The 22,208-nt window shown below is 31.2% G+C and overlaps 2 protein-coding genes across 5 annotated transcripts; both read left to right on the top strand.

The window, feature by feature from the left end:
• The first annotated feature begins 6,216 nt into the window (after positions 1–6,216).
• LOC120073812 (probable inactive receptor kinase At5g58300) lies at positions 6,217–10,779 on the top strand. 4 transcript variants are annotated; one of them, XM_039026670.1, is made up of 4 exons: positions 6,217–6,525; positions 6,610–6,663; positions 8,458–9,790; positions 9,878–10,779. In XM_039026670.1, the coding sequence occupies exons 3-4, from the start codon at positions 8,527–8,529 to the stop codon at positions 10,516–10,518; spliced, it is 1,905 nt and encodes a 634-aa protein (XP_038882598.1). In that variant the 5' UTR covers positions 6,217–6,525; positions 6,610–6,663; positions 8,458–8,526; the 3' UTR covers positions 10,519–10,779. The 4 variants fall into 4 exon arrangements, with proteins under 4 accessions (XP_038882598.1, XP_038882601.1, XP_038882600.1 ...); XM_039026673.1 differs by lacking the exons at positions 6,217–6,525; positions 6,610–6,663 and adding an exon at positions 6,701–7,321; XM_039026672.1 differs by lacking the exons at positions 6,217–6,525; positions 6,610–6,663 and adding an exon at positions 7,452–8,233.
• A 1,845-nt stretch (positions 10,780–12,624) lies between these two features.
• Positions 12,625–15,766, top strand: LOC120073757 (ubiquitin-conjugating enzyme E2 28-like). Its single transcript, XM_039026584.1, has 5 exons — positions 12,625–12,843; positions 12,990–13,062; positions 13,317–13,444; positions 13,562–13,666; positions 15,317–15,766. The coding sequence occupies exons 2-5, from the start codon at positions 12,993–12,995 to the stop codon at positions 15,458–15,460; spliced, it is 447 nt and encodes a 148-aa protein (XP_038882512.1). The 5' UTR covers positions 12,625–12,843; positions 12,990–12,992; the 3' UTR covers positions 15,461–15,766.
• Positions 15,767–22,208: the final 6,442 nt, after the last annotated feature.

The raw sequence follows: 22,208 nt of genomic DNA, 5'->3' as shown, positions 1-22,208 counted from the left end.
TTATAATAAGTAACAAATTAATAAGAAAATATAGTAGGTCAACCACTTCCACCTTTTAAGGACAACAAATAAAACAAAAGTAAACAGCAGATATGTCGTTGTTATTAGATCACCATTTTTGGCCCTATGTCCTAAACATTACAAACATTATTTATTTTTATTTTTTTTAATTTTAGGGCATAATAAGGTATTATTCAATGAAACAATTGAAATTACCTAGAATTTATAATTCATTTTCATGCCCAATCCTTAAAATGAAAAAGTATATTTTCAAGTGTTCCTTATAAAAGTTTTTTATATAACAAATACGGTTATCTAAAATGTCAAAATCTTAGATCCCATTTGATAACTCTCTAGTTTTTTATTTTTTATTTTTAAAAATTAAACTCATAATTACTACTTCCACATATTGATTTTTTTGTGCTTCGTTATCTACTTTTCAGGAGTGTTTTTAAAAACTAAGCTTAATTTTGAAAATTAAAGGAAAAATAGTTTTTTTTAATTTATTTTATTTTTATAATTTGGCTAAAAATTCAAGTGTTAGATAGAAAAGATGAAAACTATGGTAAAGAAAAATTGTGAGAAAACAAACATAATTTTCAAAAACTAAAAAATTTAAAAAATGTCAAAATCTCAGATCCCATTTATTACCCATCTAGTTTTTTTTATTTTTTATTCTTAAAAAGTAAACTTATAATTACTACTTTCACATATTGATCTTTTTTGTTTCGTTATCTACTTTTTAGGGAAAAAAAATAAGGTTAATGTTGAAAATTAAAGGATTTTTTTTTTTTTTTTAGAATTTGGCTAAAAATTCAAATATTAGATAGAAAAGACGAAAACTATGGTAAAAAAATTGTGAGAAAATAAACATAAATTTAAAAAACTAGAAAAAAAATCAAATAATTATCCGACGTAGACTTAAATATAAAAATTAAGGGGTTTTTTTTTATCAAATAAATAGCCTTTAAATACTATACAAAACATGATTTTTCAAAATAGTTTTCAAAACAAAAACACAACAATATTTTAAAGAACAACTACCAAACAACCATAATCTTTTTGAAAAAAATTACAATATAAAATATTCAACATTGGATGTGCTAAAAAATTATCCTCTCCTTTTTCTTGTAATAATAATAATAATAATAGAAAAAGATCATCAGTTTATTTAGTTTAATGAAAGTTGCTTTTCCCAACCTATAATTTTGGTCCCCCAACCAAAAAAAAAAAAAAAAAAAGCATCCAATGCCCTATTATTAAAAAATAATGGTTGTGATTTTAATAAGGATCAAATAGCAAATTTTAATTCTTTTAAAGATATGGTCTAAGATTCAAATTTATTTTCCTTTCCTTATATATTCATTAAAATAAAATCTTACCTTAAAAAATAATATTTAAACGGTCAAATTTATAAAGACATGTGCACCTTTAACCTTGAACCAAAAGTCAATAAATTTTATGAAAAATAAAAAAATTAAATCACATTTGGTTGGTATTTTTAATTTAGTAAATGCATTAATATTGAAATTAAAAATGCTATGTGTAGCACTAGGGTCACTATAAACATTATTGTACCTTGTAAATAAAAATTTTACTCAATTATTTTTTGGGGATTTGAAATGGAAATTAAATATTACATTTATTTATTGCAATAAAACGGTATGAAGTAAAAACACTCTAATTAATTTTTTTCAAGAAACAAAATTTTGACTTTGAATTAAGGTTGAGTCAACTTTTACTAGCAACATTTATTTTCATTCAATTTTTCCTTTAAAAAAAAACATGCATTCTCATATGTATATATTGAAGACCAAAAAGCTCGTAGTTCATATCTTCTCAATTTGTACTTGGAAAAAAAAATATGCACTCCCCTTTAAAATTTAGAATTAAATAAGTATAGTAACCTTTTTATTATTATTATTATTATCCTTTTATAATATATGAGGTGAGAAGATCGAACTTCATACCTCGAGTTTGCTATTACAAGTTTATGTAAGTTGAGTTATGCTCATATTCAATAAGTATTGTTACTTTTATTTTTTCGTTAGTCGTTTGTTACATTTATCCACTAATTACAAATTTCATTCTTATGATTTAGAGAAAGTTAAAATGTTGTCTTCATAATTTATAATTAGAATTTAGTTCGAATGATTTGATAAAAAACCCTATAAATAATCTTTATGGTAGGAATTATTTTTGAGAATTTTATCAAACTATCGCTACAAGGTTTTATGTTTTTCCCAAAGCACGAATGCGTTAGGAAAAGTCTTTAGATGCGTTGAGATAGTAAAAAATGTCGGGGTAAGCTTATTTTTGCCCATATACCTATTTTCGTTGGCATAAACAATATTATCCCAATGCAAATGGTTGTTTGGGGATATCCAAAAATTCTTGTAGTGTATAGAGACAATTTATGAAATTTTATCAAACGATGTGAATACAATTTTAACTTTTTTTCAAATTACATGAACCAAATTTGTAGTTTAACCCTGTTAATTTCAACGAAAATCAAGTTTCAATAAATCAATTTACAAAATCAAAACTAGTAAATTAATGATTAAGATAAGAGTAATCATTGAATAATTGTTACCAAACATTAAATTCTACATGTCTGTCTTTTTCTAAATTCTCAATCAATTTCATATAAATTTCTACTTGTAAATTGTTTTTTCTTCAAAGGATTTGTGAATTATTATCTATCAAGTAATCTGCAAATTGGAAGTATTTAATATAAAGATGACCTTACTTAGATCTAATTAAGATTAAAAATTGACCCATTTGATGAACTTTTGAAAAATTAAAATAAAAGTTTAATTTGTCTAGTCAAGTTTAAAAGTAAAAATTAATTTGTTGTGTGTTTTTTTTATATAGAGAAAAAAAAAGACCAATCATTTCATCAAGGAGGAATATAAGTTATTATTATTAACTTTTTATTTAAAGCATTTTTAAAAGGGTTCATGTTGAATTGCTTATAAAATTTACTCATTTATATTTTATACACATAAAACATTATTCCGTTAAAGAGATAATTTTATTTGATTAACATGAATATTTTCCTTCATTTTTCTTTTTGTTTCAAATATTGGTTAGAACATATATATTGGAGAGAAGATTAAATATAAAAGTGTCGGTTTAATTATCTAAGAGTAATTGTTTTAAATAGTAAAATTACTGAAAATATTTTTAAGTATAGTAAAATGTCATTATCTATCAATAATGGATCGTGATAGACTGTAGTAGATATCTATCCGTGTATGATAGATAGTGCATTTTGCTATATTTATAAATAAATTAGTTCATTTTCTTTTATTTAAAAATATCAAATTATTCAATTATAATCTCTATAATTTTAATCACTTTTAAAAATAATCATTGTTGTTAGTTTTATTTTTTTAAAAAAATGATTTTTTGTCTTAAAAAATCAATTTATACCTTGAATTTTAAGAGTTGTATTAATTTAAACTATAAATTAATAATTATATCAATTTAAAACTCAAACTTTTATAACTATAATATCAATTTTCACCCTCTATTACTTACACTTTAGGAAAATCTCGCGTATCATTTAAACTCATAAGCTTTATAAATTAATCAATTTATATTCCTTCCTTTCAAAATCGTCCATGCATCTACTCTAATCATCATTTTGTAAAAATGACATTTGAAGAAGTCTGCACGTGTTTGAGAATCAATATTTGGATGATTTTCAAAAGTAATCGTAATGAAATGTTTAAATTGATTGGTTGATAAAAATTTAAAACTTTAATTGACTCAAATTGTAATTTTCACATGATATTGGTTGAACGAAATGTGAAAGAGGGCATAAATAGATGCACTTACAAAAGTTTAGGGTTTAACTTGATACAATCATTAGTATGGAATTTTAATTGATACATAAATTTGACTATAAGTTAAAAATTTTTGTTGTTCTTCTTTTTTTCTCCTATAAACATGTTTATATTAGTATTCATTTTATAAACTTTGAAAATACATTTGCATTATCTTTTTTCTTCCATGTAACAACATATAAAGATGGAGAGATTTGAACCTACAATTTATTGATCGAAAGTAATACTTTAACATGTTGAAACTTTATTTCAAACTCACACGTCACAAGAAATTTATCTTTCTCTAAAAAAAAATTATTTGAGATTTATTCGCGACACGTCTTCCTCTCTTTGAAATAAAAAATTCTTTTTGGACAAGCATATATTGTAGAACATTATTTCACTAAGTTTAGGTAGTCAAGTAACAAGCCATAATTTATTTATATATATATATATATAAAAAACATGCATTTTTCTGGAGCTATTACTTCAGTGTTATAGACAATGAAGAATATTAATTGGGTGTAAAATTATTAAAAAGGGAATTTAAGTGTCTATATAATCAAATTCTAAAATAAAAATTAAAAATAACAAAGTATTATAATTAGTTTCTACACGTTCTAATTAGTTTTTTTTTTTTCTATTTTCATGAGAATAATTTTGTTAATAAATATAGTTTAAAAATCATTTAAAAAAAAAGAAATAAAATATTGTAATTGTTGAAAAATAACTATATTTTTCACATTATCATTGTTTCCAACAAATAAATCTTACAAAGCCATATATTTTGAAAATGGCTTTCAACCACCACCTTTCTATTATTATGGATATTCAATGCATACCCCATTGAAATATAGATCAACAAAATTAGATAACCTTTTTTTTTTTTTTTAATTTAAAAAAAGTACACTTATTTTTTCATATTTTCTTTTGTTTACAATTTTTATAAGAAAATATTTAAATTTCAGCCAAATTTCAAATAAAAAATAAATAAATTATGAAAACTTTTTTTTTTTTCAAACTAATAAAAGGTAATTAACAAAAGAAAGAAAAGAATGAGTGAAAGTATGTTTATATACTAACTTTTCAAAAATTAAAAAAAAAAATCAACACAAAATAATTACAATCTCCAGCCTCCTTCCATCTAGTTGTCATCCCTACTCATGGAGAGGGAAGAACATTGTAAAAAAAGGTTGTATTTTATGAATACTTTCAGAGAGGACCCACAATAATGAAGAATTATGTGAAGTTCTATGTTTTTTTTTTTTTTATTTTTATTTTTTTTTTATTTTTATTATTAATTCATTATGGCTATCTTTTCTACCATTTTAGTCCGTTATTATTAATATTTTCTTTTAATTCAAAGATTGTACGGGTGAAAAGTAATTAATATCTTATCTAATAAATTATGCTTAGATTGATAATTTAGATGTATTTCATATTTTAAATGTATATAATCACTTTATACTTCAAATTAGACTAATATTATAATGTTATTTATTAGCACCTAAATTCTATATTATACTAAAAAAAAATCCCATGTGAAGAAAAAATTATTCAAGTAGACCTTTGTTGCAGTCTCCTTAATAACTATTAAATGCATATGTATAATTTTTTCTTAGTTTAATGATATTTAGAATTGTCCAAACTAGCATAGCTCTACTGACATATGAAGGTGTTATCGATCAAGAATTTTGTGTTTTGAATGAGAGTATATGTTGTTGGCTTTCGGATCTCGTTGTGTTGGCTTCACTGTGGGTATCTATTAACCTTGACTTCTAATTTGGTCTTCATCTGGTTCGAGTTGACCTACGTGAATAATCCTCACATCAACGTGATGTCGAGCTTGTTGCACTCGGATACTTAAGTTATTACTAGGAGTGGTTAATTTTCAACTAAGCATGAAAATAAAATAAGATCAAGTCTCTTCTTTAGCTATTTACCCCCTCTTTTTGGGGTGGTTGAATGAAACTATTTATAAGTCAATTCTCTGACATATTCCTGCGGTTGGGTGTGACAACAGGGACGTCAATAATGTTGCAGGGTGCTAGTTCAACCTTGACTCATTTTTTCTCGATTGGCATATATTTATCGTTTGGATTGACCCCAAGACATTAACATTTCGGAATGCATGCTTTCCTATACCCTAACTCAATATCCTTTGGACTTTAGTCTACTTGTAGATTTTGGGTCAACCTTCGACATATGTCTAAACAAATTGAGTTAGGTTAAATGTAAACCTGTTTTAGGAGTTTTTAACCCACAAGTTGATGGTGAGAAGCTGCCACGTGGACTAACAAAATAAAAAAAGTAAAACATTTCGATAATTTCATTGGTCAAAACTTCCCGGGCCCAACTCTGAGTTAATAAAAACATTCGATTTGAAGAACTAACTCGGCGGCGGAACAAAGTGACTCGGGTGAGGAAAATACGGTGGCGGTGGCGGCGACGTTGGCTTCACGGTGAAGCTTGAGCCCAACGGTTGAGGTAGAAGAGAATCTGAAAACCCCAAAAAGGGGGAAAAAGGAAAGGGAGAAAAATTAAAAGAAGAAAGAGAAGAAAGAAAGGGTATTAACCATGGAACCCAACCCCAACCACCATGGCTCACTCAGTAGGTTACTGACTTTAATTAACTCTCTTTCTTTCTCTTTCTTTCTTGCAACTCCATCTTCTTCTTCAAGGAATGCCGTTAAAGGTCTGGTTTCTCTCTTTCTTTCTCTTTATCTATTTATCTATTCCCCACCATTTTTCTTTACTTGCTTCTTCTTTCTTATTTCAGCTCTATTTGGCTTCTATACAATGCTCTTGCTCAATGCTGCTCATGATTTCTTAGGTTTGGTTTCTCTCCATCTCTGTTTCACTGCTAAACTTTCCCTTTTCTGCTTGTGGGTTTTGTGTAATGTAATGTAGATTGGTTTATAGGTGGGGTTTTCTAATTGGGTTTTTAGATCTAGGAAATAAGTTTTGGGGGAATTTGAAGAGATGGGTTCTTGGTGACTGAGAATGAGGGAGAGATTTCTGGGCTGTTTTGGTTTGTGAGAATGGCAATTGGGATAACCATTCTCACTTCACTGTCATTGTCTCTGACCAAACCCCAACCCTTTTTTTTTTAAAAAAAAAAAAAAAAAAATTTTGGTTTGGTTTAGGTTTGGGAAAATGAGTTTTAAATCTATACTCTGTTTGTGAGATTGGAGCACCCCTTTTGTCCTTTTCTTTGACTGAGAGGACACCCTTTCACTTGAAGCGACTTGGAGTTTGATTAATGTGACTAAGTTTTGCTTCTGTGTACTCTGCATCTAAAGTTCTTTCTCTCTTTCTCTTATCTTCATTAATGGATATCGAGTTACCAAATCTTGATTGGGTGTTATAAAATTTACTGGAAACACCATCAACATTTTGAATTCTACGCATCTTTGATTATAGTGAGAGTACAGAGTACTGGTTTTCTTTTGGTTCTTCCATGGCTGACTTTTCTGTTGTTCGGGGAAAAGGTTGGTCCCTTCATCCCTCTTGTAATTTTTCATCTTCTTCTCCAATTAGCTATGCCATAAGCTCAGATATGTGCCTCCATTATCTAGTGTTTCTTTTTCTGCACTTAGATGGTAGGTTTTAATTCAATTATCAAAGTTGATAAAGTAAAAGCTTAGGTGAACTTTCCTTTTGGAAAAGAAAACAAAGAAGAATTATTATTTTTTCGCTTTTCTTTTCTTTTTCCCATTTTGAACTACATTGAACTTAGTCAAGCAAAATTTTCTGTCATATTTTTTTCTTTTTGTTTGTCCCAAAGTTTCACATTTTTAGTCTTAACTTTCTGGATTGTTGTTTTGATTATAGGACGATTACTCTTCGTTCTCATGCATTATTTTATGATATATCTGTAACTACAGAATCATTTAGGCAATGCAAAAGGAAGTTAAGAAAAGAATAGGTGATAAAGGGATTCTATAAGCATTTCTTTTGCTGATCACTTTAATGCTTTTTCTTTTGCAAAAAAGGGTTATGCTTTTGTCTTTTCATTTCATTCCTTCTTCTACGTCCCCATACCCTACCAAATGACTTTAGATTTTCACTGAGCTTCATCTCACTTCTTCAAAATCTGAAATTCATTAGTGCTTAAGAGCTAAGACATGTGATTGAGTCAAAGATGTGGCTTTTTCAAGATTTGGAAGGACTAACCTGTGTTTTGGATGTGCTTCTCCTATTAGTTAATCCATCAAGTTCGACTAACAAGGAGGACACTCATTACATTTCTTGTGAAATGGGATGTTAGATCTCCTCCTTTTTTATAAAGTAATTGAAATGATTATACGGCCTCATTTCATGTTTCAGAAAGGTAAATTACCATCACCGTGCCAACATCCTAACAAATCTCCCCTTCCCCTTCTTTCTGCTCTTGGATGTCGGTATGGCCTTGGCTTTAGTTCCTAGACAGGACTTTTTCTGTTTATATTGTTTTGATCACATATTTGTTTATTATGTTATACTCCTGCAATAAATAACCTGCCTGCGGTAGAAGGTTGCTTCTTTTTTTTTGCATTGATATGATTTCTATGCGTTGGCTCATTATGATCATTTTCGAGTTTGAAATAGATGGCAACAATTCCTGATTGTGCTTATTCCTCTGCAGGGAAGAAACATTTTTGAGATTTCGCCAAGATTTCTTGCTACCACAATAGGCCTCCACTAGAAATTCTCCATGAGGCTACAATCCCTTTTTGCAGCATCATCTTTACTCTTACTCATATATTGTCTCTCCTTCATTGCGGCTGATTTAAACTCAGACCAGCAAGCTCTTCTAGAGTTTATTTCGACAGTTCCCCATGGTCGAAAAATTAACTGGGATCCTTCTACCCCGGTCTGCACTACTTGGGTTGGCGTCACTTGCACTTCAGACCTCTCTAATGTGCTTGCTCTCAGGCTGCCTGCTGTTGGACTGTATGGTCCGATACCGGCCAATACACTTGGAAAGTTAGATGCCCTTAGAACTTTGAGTCTTCGATCTAATAATCTTAATGGAAACCTTCCATCAGATGTGCTATCCCTTCCCTCCCTAAAGTTTATATATCTTCAACACAATAACTTTTCTGGTAAAATACCTTCTTCCTTGTCTCCCAGCCTTACCTTTCTCGATCTGTCCTTCAATTCTCTTACCGGAAACATCCCAAAATCGATACAAAATTTAACACGCCTCACTGGACTTAACATTCAAAACAACTCCCTGACTGGATCCATTCCTGATATTGGTCACCTAAAGCTTAAGCAATTAAACCTGAGCTACAACCAGCTTAGCGGTCCCATTCCTGCTTCACTGCAATCCTTTCCTACTTCTTCCTTTGAAGGGAACTCACTGCTATGTGGTTCGCCTCTTAAAAATTGCTCAGTTGGTGCCCCCATACCTTCTCCATCTCCCGCTTCGTTGCCCCAGCCAAAGAAAAAGAGTGAAAAGAAAATAAATATTGGAGCTATCGTTGCCATCGGCTTAGGTGGTGCTGCCGTGCTCTTCCTCCTCATGTTATTGATTATTGTCTGCTGTATGAAGAAAAAAGATGGTGAAGGTAGTGCTACTGCAGTGAAAGGAAAGGGTAAAAGGACTGAGCAACCGAAGGAGGATTTCGGAAGCGGGGTACAAGAGCCCGAGAAAAATAGGCTGGTTTTCTTTGAAGGCTGTTCTTATAATTTTGATCTTGAAGACTTGTTAAGGGCCTCTGCTGAAGTGCTCGGAAAAGGGAGTTACGGAACTACTTACAAGGCAATCTTGGAGGAAGGAGTAACAGTGGTAGTAAAGAGGTTGAAGGAAGTGGTGGCTGGGAAAAAGGAATTTGATCAACAGATGGAGATTGTTGGGAGGATGGGCCAGCATCCAAACGTCGTGCCTCTCCGTGCCTATTACTATTCAAAAGATGAGAAGCTTTTGGTTTATGACTATGCTGTTGCTGGAAGCTTTTCGAGATTACTCCGTGGTATGCTCTATTAAATTTCTGATCATCATTCTTGCTTTTATGGATCTTTTGCACTTTAAAGATGAATGACAGAAAATAATTCTGTAGGAAGCCGAGAAGGTGGACGAGCGCCACCGGACTGGGAAACAAGATTGAAGGTTTCACTGGGGTGTGCCAAAGGCCTTGCACATATCCATTCAGCAAGTGGGGGAAAATTCATCCATGGCAATATAAAGTCCTCTAACATCCTTCTCACACAAGACCTGAATGGTTGCATTTCAGATTTTGGCCTGACTCCTTTGATGAACTCTCCTGCCATTCCCTCTAGAAGTGTAGGTTATCGTGCTCCAGAGGTGATCGAGACTCGAAAATCAACTCAAAAGTCAGATGTTTACAGCTTTGGAGTCGTTTTGCTGGAGATGTTGACTGGGAAAGCGCCATCCCAGTCGCCAGGCCGTGATGATGTTATGGACCTTCCGAGATGGGTCCAGTCTGTGGTAAGAGAGGAATGGACATCTGAGGTGTTTGATGTAGAGCTAATGAAGTATCAGAACATTGAAGAAGAGCTTGTTCAAATGCTCCAAATAGCGATGGCTTGCGTGTCTCGAGTGCCGGATATGAGACCAACAATGGAAGAAGTTGTTAGGATGATTGAGGAAATCCGACAATTAGACTCGGGAACTCGACCATCATCAGAAGATAACAAAGCCGGGGACGGAGAGGATGACTTGAATACTCCGACCTTGTAATTGTTTTCAACTCATCCATTCGTCTTCAAGAATCTGAAACCTTCATCTAACAATGAGTTGTTGTCTGTGTGATGTAATTTTTTTAAAAAAGTATTTGGAGGGTCTTATTGTTTTGGGTTTTGATTGGTTGTCTGTATTTTCTCTTGTAATAACCATGTCAAAGTTGTATCCATTATAAATTATAAAGTAGCCAGGCTGCTGTTCTATTAGTTTCATTCATAAGTAATCAAATTTGAGTTATGGATTTCATGTTGAACACAATCTTGCTACAATTGAATGTGCAAAGACCTTTGTAAGAGCTAGAATGAAACAGGTTGACTCTAAACTCCCCAGCACACCAAAACAGGTTGACTTGAAAATGCACAAAACCAATCTTAATGATTGACTTTATTACATAATGATTACATGGCTATTGACTTTACTACTTATTTATGTAACCTTGTAACTTTTTAAAAAGATTTAAAGATATCTTAAATATTGAGTTATATTCAGGTTGGGCTAGTTTAGAAATTTTATAAATATTCAAAACATTTGTGGAGTTGGGACGGGGTGAAAATGAATAATAAATTAACCAACTCAAATCTTTGTGCTACTTCACTTTATCTCCTTGTCAACTCTCATTTAGCATTAAGTCATTCGAATCTATTAAAGTACTAACTTTGTATTTTCACTTTTACAACATTTTACTACTCATATTATATGTTTGAAAGTAATTTTAAATTCTTAATTTTATATGAAACCACATCGATTTTAATGAATTTCAAAATTTTTCTAGCTAAAATTTCTTGTTTGGATACAAAGAGAAACAAAATAAATAAATAAATAAATAAATAAATAAATAAATAAAAATAATTGTATAGTTATGTCTTTGTATATTAAGACATTTTTCATTACAAATAAAATTGCAACAATCAAGTAAAGCATGTGATTATGAAAAACAAAGTCACCTAACTTAAAAAAAAATCATATAATGGGAAAAATATAGTAAAAGTGGTTGGTAATCAAGTAACTTCCCTGGCTTTGGAGGGTTTTTTTTTTTAAAAATTTTTTTTTTTAACTCCTTTCAAAATTGAAATAAAACAAAAATAAAATAAAATAAAATAATGTAAAGTAAAACAAAAAAATAATTCACACATATAGCAAAATAGAGTAGAAAACCAACATGGAAATTCTACTATTAAAAAAAGAAAAAAGTTTACCCTAGCATGATTTATTGAAATCTTTTGAATTTAATACAACTGAAATGATAAGAGTGAATTTTATAAAAGATTGAAATACATGTTTTCAATATAAATCTATACTTTTAATTTTGTGTGACATGTTAAAATTTTTTAAACATTAATAGATTTACCAAATATAAACTTGAATTTTAAATTCCCTTCCATTCCATACTATTTGTTGTTTGAAAATATTTGGGGCAAAACGTAATTTCATATGAACCTAGATTTCAAATTTAATATTGCTTTTTCAAACCAATCTAGAATCTTTGAATATAATTCAAAATCTAATGGTTCAAAACAAAGAGTTATATTTGTAATTTACATGATCCAAATATTTGATCTCCCATCCTTAGGATTGTTATATTAAAATATAAGGGGTATTTAGAACCAGATTATCTTAAAGACTATAATAACCACCTCTTACTATAGTAAATACATATTTACTAGGTTGTATTCGTCATTTTTTTTATTCTTTATTATAATGTTTAATATTTTATTTTTTTGTCCCAAAAGCCCCCTAAATGGTTATATTTATGAAAACCTCATCCTTTAATTTTTACTACAACTAAATAATTTCAGCAAATCTTTCACTAGAGGACAAAGTTTTAACTCAAATTTAATTCAATGGTCGATTTGAACATAACTAATTTAACATATTATGGACTTTGAAGTCAGATGTTAGGTTGTTCTATCTAAAAATAAATCAATCAATAAATTAATAATAAATTAAATCCATCAATATTCATGGACTAAAAAATTCTTACTTTTTAAAAGAAAAGACGAACAAAACTTCCTATACATAATTTGAAGTAAAAAAAAGGAAAGGATAAGATTAGAATGTGGTAAAAGAAAACGGTGGATTTGGGATCGCTATAAATATTCTCAAGTCTTTAATCGTTTGCTTGGCGATTGGCAAAGTTCTTCGGTCTCTTAACATTGTCAAATTCCACAAAAAATCAGAGGGTAAAGAGACCGACGAACAAGCAGCGGTTTCTGGGGGCCGCCGTCGATCTGATTTCTAAGCTTATTTCCCTTTCTACTGCTCTTTCCTGCCGATCCTGATCTTCATCCCGTAGTCGATCGAAAACCCTTTTGATTTCTCAAGGTATTTCTCTCATTTCCATCCGATTTTTCCCTCTTTCTTGCGTTCTGTGTTGAGTTTTTTTGTTAATCGCATGACCCTTTGTTTGCTTTGTCCTAAGCTTGATGGGTTTTTTGAATCTTCTCGTTTTTTATCGTTTTTGTGTGTAGATCATGGCTTCGAAGCGTATCTTGAAGGAACTTAAGGATTTACAGAAGGATCCGCCCACATCTTGCAGTGCTGGTATGGTTCTAAGCCTTGATCTCTTTATTTTGTGACCGATTTTGACTATTTTCTTCGGATTTAATTGCTTTTGTTGCGTTGATGGGATTGAATTAATGAATAAAATGAATTGGTATCTGTTGATTGGTTGTTTTTGTGTTGTTGACCTTTTGATCTCTCTCTCTTGTTGTGAAGATGTTTATTTGTTTTCTAGTTTTAAGCTTTGGATGTTTTTTATTTGATTTGATTTGATTTTATTTTGCTTTTGAGGATAGGCCCTGTAGCGGAAGATATGTTCCATTGGCAAGCGACCATTATGGGACCATCTGATAGTCCTTATTCAGGAGGTGTTTTTCTTGTCAATATTCATTTCCCTCCAGATTATCCTTTCAAGCCCCCCAAGGTGAATGATGTTTTGTCTTTTGTTTGTTGCTCTTAATGAGCTATGCAAGATGATTCTTATGTTTGTTGTTTTCTTTGCAAGGATCGCGAGGTTTAATAGTTGTGGATTGTTGTTCAGGTTGCTTTTAGGACCAAAGTGTTTCACCCAAATATCAATAGCAATGGAAGCATTTGCCTTGATATCCTTAAAGAACAGTGGAGCCCCGCGCTTACAATTTCTAAGGTTCATTTGGCCTTTTGTTTGTGAATGCACTCATAATTCATCATTTCATTTCTACTTCTGGATTGTCATTGTGGTGTTTGCATAAATGTAGTTGTTTTTGTCATTTTTGAGATCTATATGCTTCTGCTATGGTAAAGTTCTGCTTAGCTTGGATGCTTACTTGTTCAAAGTTCCCCATTTGATGGAGAATCTTACAACACTCGAGTAATTATGAAAAATTCATGACCTCAGTTGTGTGGTCTATAATGGACAGCATGTTTCAATATTTGCTCTTTGTTTTCTTGTGATTAGTTTGATCGCATAAACCTAAGAAGCATGGATATAGACAGATTTTTAAAAATCCCTCTCTGGCTAGTGCCTAGGGTCAAGGTGTAGGTCTGGTGCCTCGCTTTGAAAAGGTGAGCCTCACAAAATAAGGCACGCCTTATGTGAAGCCCCAAGGCTCGGCCTTGGGACTTTTTCATTATTTTTTTTAAAAAAGGGTAATAGTTAAGGATTTCCCTTCTTTATTAATTAAAAGACCTAAATGCAAAATTTCTTGTATTTAGGGGCCTTTTTTTTTCCTATTTCCATTTCAACTATGCTTTCTCTTCTTAATGTAGTACTTTTATATAAGTGTAGCTTAAGGAAAAAAAGCTTGCTTTGTTTTTTTTTTTTTTTTTTGCCTTGCACTTAAGTTCCATAAGGCTATTGTGCTTGCGCCTTGAGCTTTGAAAAACATTATAGATATGATGGATATGACACATGGATACAACTGAATATGGGGATGGTAACAAGTAAATTTTTTTAAAATCTAGGACACGAACACGTTTATTAAAACATACATTTTTTTAAAATGTCATTTATAAACCGGAAGGAATTTCAAAGTTATTGGGTTTATGCATTTATATGCTTAAAAAATTAGTTTGATGCATTTCTCTCTCTTAAGTTTTATTATTTTTGTCATCTGTGTATATATTTATTATACATCACAAGTGTTTGATGTGTATCTAATAAGTTGGTCCTATTTGACTTTATACCACTAGTGTCTAAAACACATATATTACACTAACAAGTATTTGATATGTGTCCAATAAGTGTTGGAGTGTCCAAGTGTTCAACACATGTCAGACATCGACATGCTAGCCAAACTAAAGTGTCTGTGTTTCTTAGACATAAACAGTCTGGATATTTCTTTGAGCCATCGTTTCTCTATGCAATTGGGAAGTCTTCTTTTTCTGTGGATAATTTGGTTGTCGGGCCTGACTCTTTGCATTATACTCATGGCGAACACCCTATTATTCCCGGTACGGGAAGCGATTCCAAGGGTAGCTTCAGGGCAGTCGAAAACAGTCATTGATTTGTGTTTCTACCGCAATAAGTGTTAAAGGAAGGAAGTGAAGTAGTTGCAGTGTGGGGCCATTAGTTTGTTTGTTCTACTCTTTCGCTCTCCTCGTCTATATCTAGAAACTAGCCGAGCTTGATATCTTCATTATAACTTTTTGATCATGAAATAAAATCTCATTTCATCAGGGAACTTACATTCTCATCAGCTTTTTGATTGATTTTGCGAGAGACCCGTAACAATTGCTCAGCCCTCCTGACTGAAAGCTAGAGAGAGAGAAAATTTGATTGAGTTCATTCTAAACATAAATGGTGTCCATGAAACAGGTACTGCTCTCCATATGCTCATTGCTGACTGATCCAAACCCAGACGACCCTCTTGTACCGGAGATTGCACACATGTACAAGACCGACCGAGCCAAGTATGAAGCGAGTGCACGGAGCTGGACTCAGAAGTATGCGATGGGTTGAGACGTTTTTGTAGCTTAATGTTGATGATGGATGATGCTAGTGGTGGTACGGCATCCTTCTACATTACCTTGTTTCTTCCAGTTATTCGGGCTGTGTAGGTATTTTAAAGAAAAAATGAAACAAAATATGAAAAAAAAAAGAAAAAAGAAAGAAGAAGTCTTATGATGTTTTTTCCCCTTTGCCACTGATTTATGAATGAAAGATGCAAGCAGGTTGTCATCTAAGGTTGTCAAATTAACTGGATTCAACATTCCTCTTTGTTGGGATTTGATGCAAGCAGTTATTTATCTCATAGACAAGCATTGTTCAATTTCTCTTCTTTCTCTCTTCTTTTAATGAGATTTTTGGTTACTAATCCTTAAAAAAGTATATTTTGAAAATGTAAGGATGGAACACACCAAATTTTAAAAGTTAGAGAACTAAAATGATATATTTTTGAAAACCTAGGGATTCTATTTATTCTTTGTTACTTGGGGACTAAAAAGATAATTTTCTTATGAAGAAGGGATGGAGACCTTTTTGAAAAATTTGTGAAGAATTGGTTCCTTGAAAAAACTTTCTTCGTTTGTCATGGCTTTTTTTCCGGTGATCAATAGAAAATCAAGGGGAGATTGACAAATGGTCAAAATAGGATGATGTTATTGAAAATTTGCCAAATATAATTTTCTTTGTGAACGTGGATGATGTTATTGAAAAATGGTCAAACATAGTTTTCTTTCTGAAAGTGATCGAATGACTAATTCTGATACTATTTAAATTTTAATAATAGATAAAAATATCCCTATAACTATGCTGGACTTTTTTTTAAAAAAATCTAATAACCTAATAAACTTAACACCAAAAATCTAACCTTAATCACAAAAAAAAAAAAAAAAAAAAAAAAAAAAAAAAAATCTAAAATAATATCACACAATCAAAACTAACCTAGAGATGCATAATCTAAAATAAACGTAATTGAAAATTAATGGTTAAAAATAGAAAAATTAGACCTTTGACCTTCACTCAAAAATTAACCAAGAATATTTAGTTATAATTAATAACTCAAAACCTAGGCCTGAAATATGTAAATACTTTATATTCAAAATAACTATTAAATAATTTCTACCCATCCACTTGAAGGAACTCTTATTCAAGAGTACCTACGAGCGGAAGCAGATCTTTCCAATTCATTGTGACGGAATTTCCACATATACATTCAAAAATACTAATATGCATTCATAATACTAAATCATTGACATGTTCAAAGGAACAATAAATAGAGATCGAGAGATCATACCAGTTGAAGACTTATTCTTCACAAAAAATATCGTTTTTGCTGAGAGGTAAGCAAACGCTCAGCAAAACCCAATCGTCTACTTCGAACAGTCTCTACACGAAGAAACGGGACGATACCACCACTCAGAGCCCTCACTATTCATGGAGTGAGAATCCAAAGGGTGGGCTTTGTTCGAATTTGATAGAGGGAAGGAGGAAGGGAGATCGTGTACAGCGATCAAGCAAGTGGGAGATAGACTTATCTATCGTATAGAAAAAAAAATGCTTGATCATTTAGGTGAAGTATACGATCGTGTAGGAAAAGCTAAGCGATCGTCTATACGATCATTTAGTAAATATCGGTCGCTAAACGATCACCTAGGAAAAGGTAAATGATCGTTTAGTAAATAGCGTGCATGGATGTAATCGTTAAGCGATCGCTCAACACTATCGTATAGGTAAGCGATCGTTCAAGCACTATCGTATAGGCATAGGTTTTGTTAAGCAATAACACTCTTTAACACAATGTCCGTGCATGCAATGTTAAACACATCGTGAGCTATTTAAACGTCTCAAAGTGATTTTTCAACTTACTCATCCGTTATGAAAACAGAAGAGACGTCGTCCTATTACCCCTTTAACCGTCCAATTAATAGACAATGAATATCATCTGTCTCTTATACACATCTAGATGTGTATAAGAGACAGGTGGGCCACATCTGTAGTGTTGCCAGGATATGGTTTCCCTCCTATATCCATATACTACAGACCATTTTGGTTGTCATTTAAGATATGATCCACTTGTATGTCACTACATAAAGTTACATAAAGACAACTAGGGATATTAAGTTTATTGGTTTGTGGTAAAATAAAAACATCTAAAAGTGCAAAGTCAAGAAGCGAAGTAAATATCATATATATTATACATCACAAGTGTTCGTACAAAGTTGTTTACAAACTATAGGACATGACACTTTAGGGCATACACCCCAACAGGTCATTTAGTAAATTATAAACCTGTCTCTTATACACATCTAGATGTGTATAAGAGACAGGTCCTACTATGTGTGAACACCTCTCGGGCCATGAGAAGGTGTGTGGCGCCACATCGTTCAAGCCCCGGGATCATCCCTTAAGTGAGCAATCTATCTACGTACCCCTGGTTCGGGCAAGTAGTGAACTCCATCTTGTGAAGCTGAGTTCCCAGCTACTAAATTAAATGAATCCCCAAAGTGGTACTTTGAGTCGGCACTCTGGCCATTCGCATCCATGCTAATCAAAGGACCGCCCTCAATGGCAGGAGTTCCCAACTCACTCAGGATTGAGGTTGTGTTATCTATGATCATCCTAATGAAGTGAAGTCTTTGTCATGAACGGAGTTATATGACGAGACGTTAACACTTTGAGGTCAGGTCTTATACAAACTTTTTGTATAGGACGCCCCCGCTCGCATGTCCCCTACACGAATGATCAGGATCAAACCATTTGTGACAAGCCACAATATTTGTAACTATTCCACAAAGCGGGTCGCATCCGTAATGTTACCAGGATAAAGTTTTCCTCCTATATCCATATACTACAGACCATTTTGGTTGTCATTTAAGATATGATCCACTTGTATGTCACTACATAAAGTTACATAAAGACAACTAGGGATATTAAGTTTATTGGTTTGTGGTAAAATAAAAACATCTAAAAGTGCAAAGTCAAGAAGCGAAGTAAATATCATATATATTATACATCACAAGTGTTCGTACAAAGTTGTTTACAAACTACATGACACGAGACTTTAGGGCACAAACCCCAACACCACTCTCACAATCTGTCTCATACTAAGTAGATTATTTTAGTTTGGGTTATAATAATATGTGTTCGAAGTGTAAACTATGTTAGTTTGAGAAGTAAATATAAACACTGTAGCAAAGAACAAAAAAATGATGAATGTAAAATAATAAATACAGTAGAAAATAGTAAAAATACGATAGGTTTTGAAATAGTGTTGATTGTAGCTAATTGGAAATTTTGAAATAATATTTACCAAGAGGTGGTTATTTCCCCTTAGACTTTATCATAAATAACCATAGAAAAAAGGGAGAAGAAAGAAAACAATGTGAGACGATAAAATTAAAACAAGATAGTATGACTATGATATATCCTTGTTGAAGAAACCACAAAACCAAAAACTTTCTTCCAATCCAAAATCGTGACTAGATTCTTTAGAAAACTATAATTTGAATATTAAAATCAAAATTTAATGATACAAAATCTTTAAATATCTCATACAACAATAAGGGCAAATGAGGCAAAAAAAAAAAAATGTCAACTGAAAATTTTCGTTTGGCTATATTTCAGGATAATTTTCTTTTGGAAAATCAATGGCTTGAAATGGCCATTTCACACAATTTCTCAAAAATCGATTTTTGAAATGGACATCTTTATTAACTATTTCATTAATATTAAAAAGTATGTTGTTCTTTTAAAATTTTAATTTAAACTGAGAATATTTTAGAATAAATTTCTTATTACTGAAAATTACTACTAATTAAATTTATGTTATATTATTAAAACAATATATAGAACTAAATAGATTTATAGGTATGACTTTTTGTTTAGTGTTCCCTTATGTTTGCCTTCATTACACACATTATAAAGTCTTATCTAGATGTGTGTCTACTCATTCGCACGATATTGAAACATATAGAAATTTTTCAAAAGAATTTAAAGACGCATTTTATAGATTATTAATTAACCAGAAGGAAATAAGTAAGACCCTAAAAACAAGAAGGTTTTTAAGCAGAATATATATATATTCCTTTTTTCCATTTCTACCAAGTAATTTGAACAACATATGAGAAAATAACTATAAACACTCTTGATGTTGACAAGAAGGGATCTATAGGTCTCATCTAGTCCAAACAATACCAAATAACAATGTATCATGTGTCAAATTTTTTTCCTAAACCCTAAACCTGTGTAGCTTATGCTACACAAAACAATTTATTCAGTCCAAAAGACACCCTATCACATTGTGCCATGTGATAATTTTTACAAAAAAAATAATTTTCTTTAATCTTTGTGTGTTAGGGAAAGTTGAGTATTGAGTTAGGTGCCACCTAATCATTATCCTTTTAAAAAAATGGATTGCACCAATCCTCTCAAGTAGCATCTGTTTACCGTCTCATGTGATAAATTTTTTAAAATAAAAATTTATTTATTTTAAAGTAAATGTGTAAGGAAAAGAGCGTGAACATTAGTTTTGTGGCTACACCTAACCATTGTTGTTTTCTTTGAAAAAAATCTCTCTTGTGCAGTCCAACCAACACTCAGTGTGGCAAAATTAAAAAAAAAAAATAAATAATAATTCTAGTAAATCAGCAAAAAGGGAGAATTCAAGCTGTCTGTAACTCATCCATGTCTTCTTTGAGTGTAGTCCAAGCAACATTCAATAAAAGTGTATCATGTGACAATTATTTTTTAAAAACAAAAACAGTGTATAAGGAAAAGATGAGCATTTTAATTTTTAGTAAGGAAAATGAGTACAATATATTATAACACGTCGTAATAATAAAGAGACCGACCTTGTATATTTGATTCAATAATAGATGCTAATTAATAACCTTACTATGTACCTCGCTAATGCTACTTATACAATTCCTTTTGCATTAATTTCTTGATTAATTGAAGTAATGCACTATGCAATAAAAGACGAGAATACGACATTGACATGTCTATTTGAGCACAAGAAACTCGTAATGAACAAAGGAGGAAGTTACTTATGTTAGTCTAGTGCTATGTGACTAATTGTTAAAAAACAAAATAGTTGTGCTATGTACTAAGTTTAACCAATTGCATTTAATTATATAGATAAATGGAGTCGGACCCTCTTCTTACAGTTGCTTAGCTTGTGTTTAACTTGTCCATGGAAGTGGAGTATAGTAACATGATGAATTTTATCAATGCTTTTGTAAACAATGACATGAGAAATATTATACAAAATGTAACATTAAGCATTAGTGTAGTGGAAAGAATCGTCGCTTAATTATAGAGATAGAAGAGTCTCCATCAAAGAAGGACGAATATATTAAATTTGATGCTCTCAAGGATAACATTGTCAACAATGTCGCGCTTGCCCAAACAATGGATAATAAAATCAACCAAACATTAACATATTTTCAGTCTGATACGGGTTGCATCGATCTCCCATGCAACACCCGCTAATAGTGTGTCATATAGTAGTTTCTTTTATAAAAAAATATTTTTAAAAACTTTTAATGTATAAAGAAAATGGGAGCATTGAGTTAGGTGGCTACCCCTAACCATTACCCGTTTCTTTGAAAAGAAAAACTTAGATGCAATCGCACACATTTTTTGTGCACCCAATCAAATTCATCCGTTTTGAGATTAAATTTGATTGATTTCTTTAAGATTTGATCTTGAAAATTGTAGAGAACCATCCAAGCATTTAACTATTCGATTTTACATCTTTGCAAAATTCGACGAACACCGATAACAACTACAATGTTAGTGGTCAGCGTCAATTTGAGCCTAAAACCAACATCGCTCAACCGATGATCCTTTACTACACTCATAAAGCCCAAGCAACACTCGATAATTATGTGTCATGTGGCATTTTTTTTTTAAAAAAAATATTGTGTGAGGAAAAGAGGAGCATTGAATTAGATGGTTGCACTTAATCATTTGATTTTTTTTCTTTGAAAAAGAATTGGTGCATTATTGGTATAATATTGAATAACAGCGTATCATGTGGTCGGAAAAAAGGGAGCATTGGATGAATTGTGCAACCCAAGCAGCACCTAATAATTATGTGCTATGAGACAATTTAATTTTTAGTGTAAGGAAAATAAGTACATTATTATAATTATACCGTAATAATAGAAATACTACTTAATAACCCTACTAATGCTACCTATACAATAACTCATTCTCAAATCGTTTGGTTAATTGGTAAATTAGTTGAAGCATGTATTATGTAATAAAAGGCAAGAATACAACATCGACCTGTCTAGTTGCCTCATTTTTCAAAAAATATTTGTGCTATGTACTAAGTTTAACCAAATGCATTTAATTGTGCAGACACTGATGAATTTCATGAATGCTTTTATAAGCAATGAAGTGAGTTATCATACAAAATTGTAGCATTAAGCATTAAGACAAAAACTTGTTTTTTTTGAAAAAAATTAAGCTAATAATTCAACCATTATACTAAAAAAAGATATAAAGTATGGTAAGAAATAAGAAGAAAATATGTTTAATTTTTAAAAACAAAAAACAAAAAGTTATTAAACGAAACCTTAATTTTTGCTGACTAAAATGAACAAAATTTAAAAGGAGAGAGATCAAAATAAATTTAAGTAAAAAATATAAGGATCAAAATACCATTCATACATTCTAGGTTAAAATACCATTCCATCCTTCTTTGTGACGTGTTCAATTTAATTTATGTAATTTCAAATATCTTAATTTTTTTTTCATA

The sequence above is a fragment of the Benincasa hispida genome, chromosome 3 (assembly GCF_009727055.1).
Source record: "Benincasa hispida cultivar B227 chromosome 3, ASM972705v1, whole genome shotgun sequence".
Taxonomy (NCBI): domain Eukaryota; kingdom Viridiplantae; phylum Streptophyta; class Magnoliopsida; order Cucurbitales; family Cucurbitaceae; genus Benincasa; species Benincasa hispida.
This window is presented reverse-complemented; position numbering and strand designations above follow the sequence as displayed.

What these genes read in the sequence shown, in the direction of transcription:
- LOC120073812 (XM_039026670.1), top strand. Translation starts at nt 8,527, where the DNA reads ATGAGGCTACAATCCCTTTTTGCAGCATCATCTTTACTCTTACTCATA. An exon ending in CTTTTCGAGATTACTCCGTG is followed by an intron (nt 9,791 to 9,877) that starts GTATGCTCTATT and finishes ATAATTCTGTAG; the next exon opens with GAAGCCGAGAAGGTGGACGA.
- LOC120073757 (XM_039026584.1), top strand. Translation starts at nt 12,993, where the DNA reads ATGGCTTCGAAGCGTATCTTGAAGGAACTTAAGGATTTACAGAAGGAT. An exon ending in ATCCTTTCAAGCCCCCCAAG is followed by an intron (nt 13,445 to 13,561) that starts GTGAATGATGTT and finishes ATTGTTGTTCAG; the next exon opens with GTTGCTTTTAGGACCAAAGT. An exon ending in CCGCGCTTACAATTTCTAAG is followed by an intron (nt 13,667 to 15,316) that starts GTTCATTTGGCC and finishes TCCATGAAACAG; the next exon opens with GTACTGCTCTCCATATGCTC.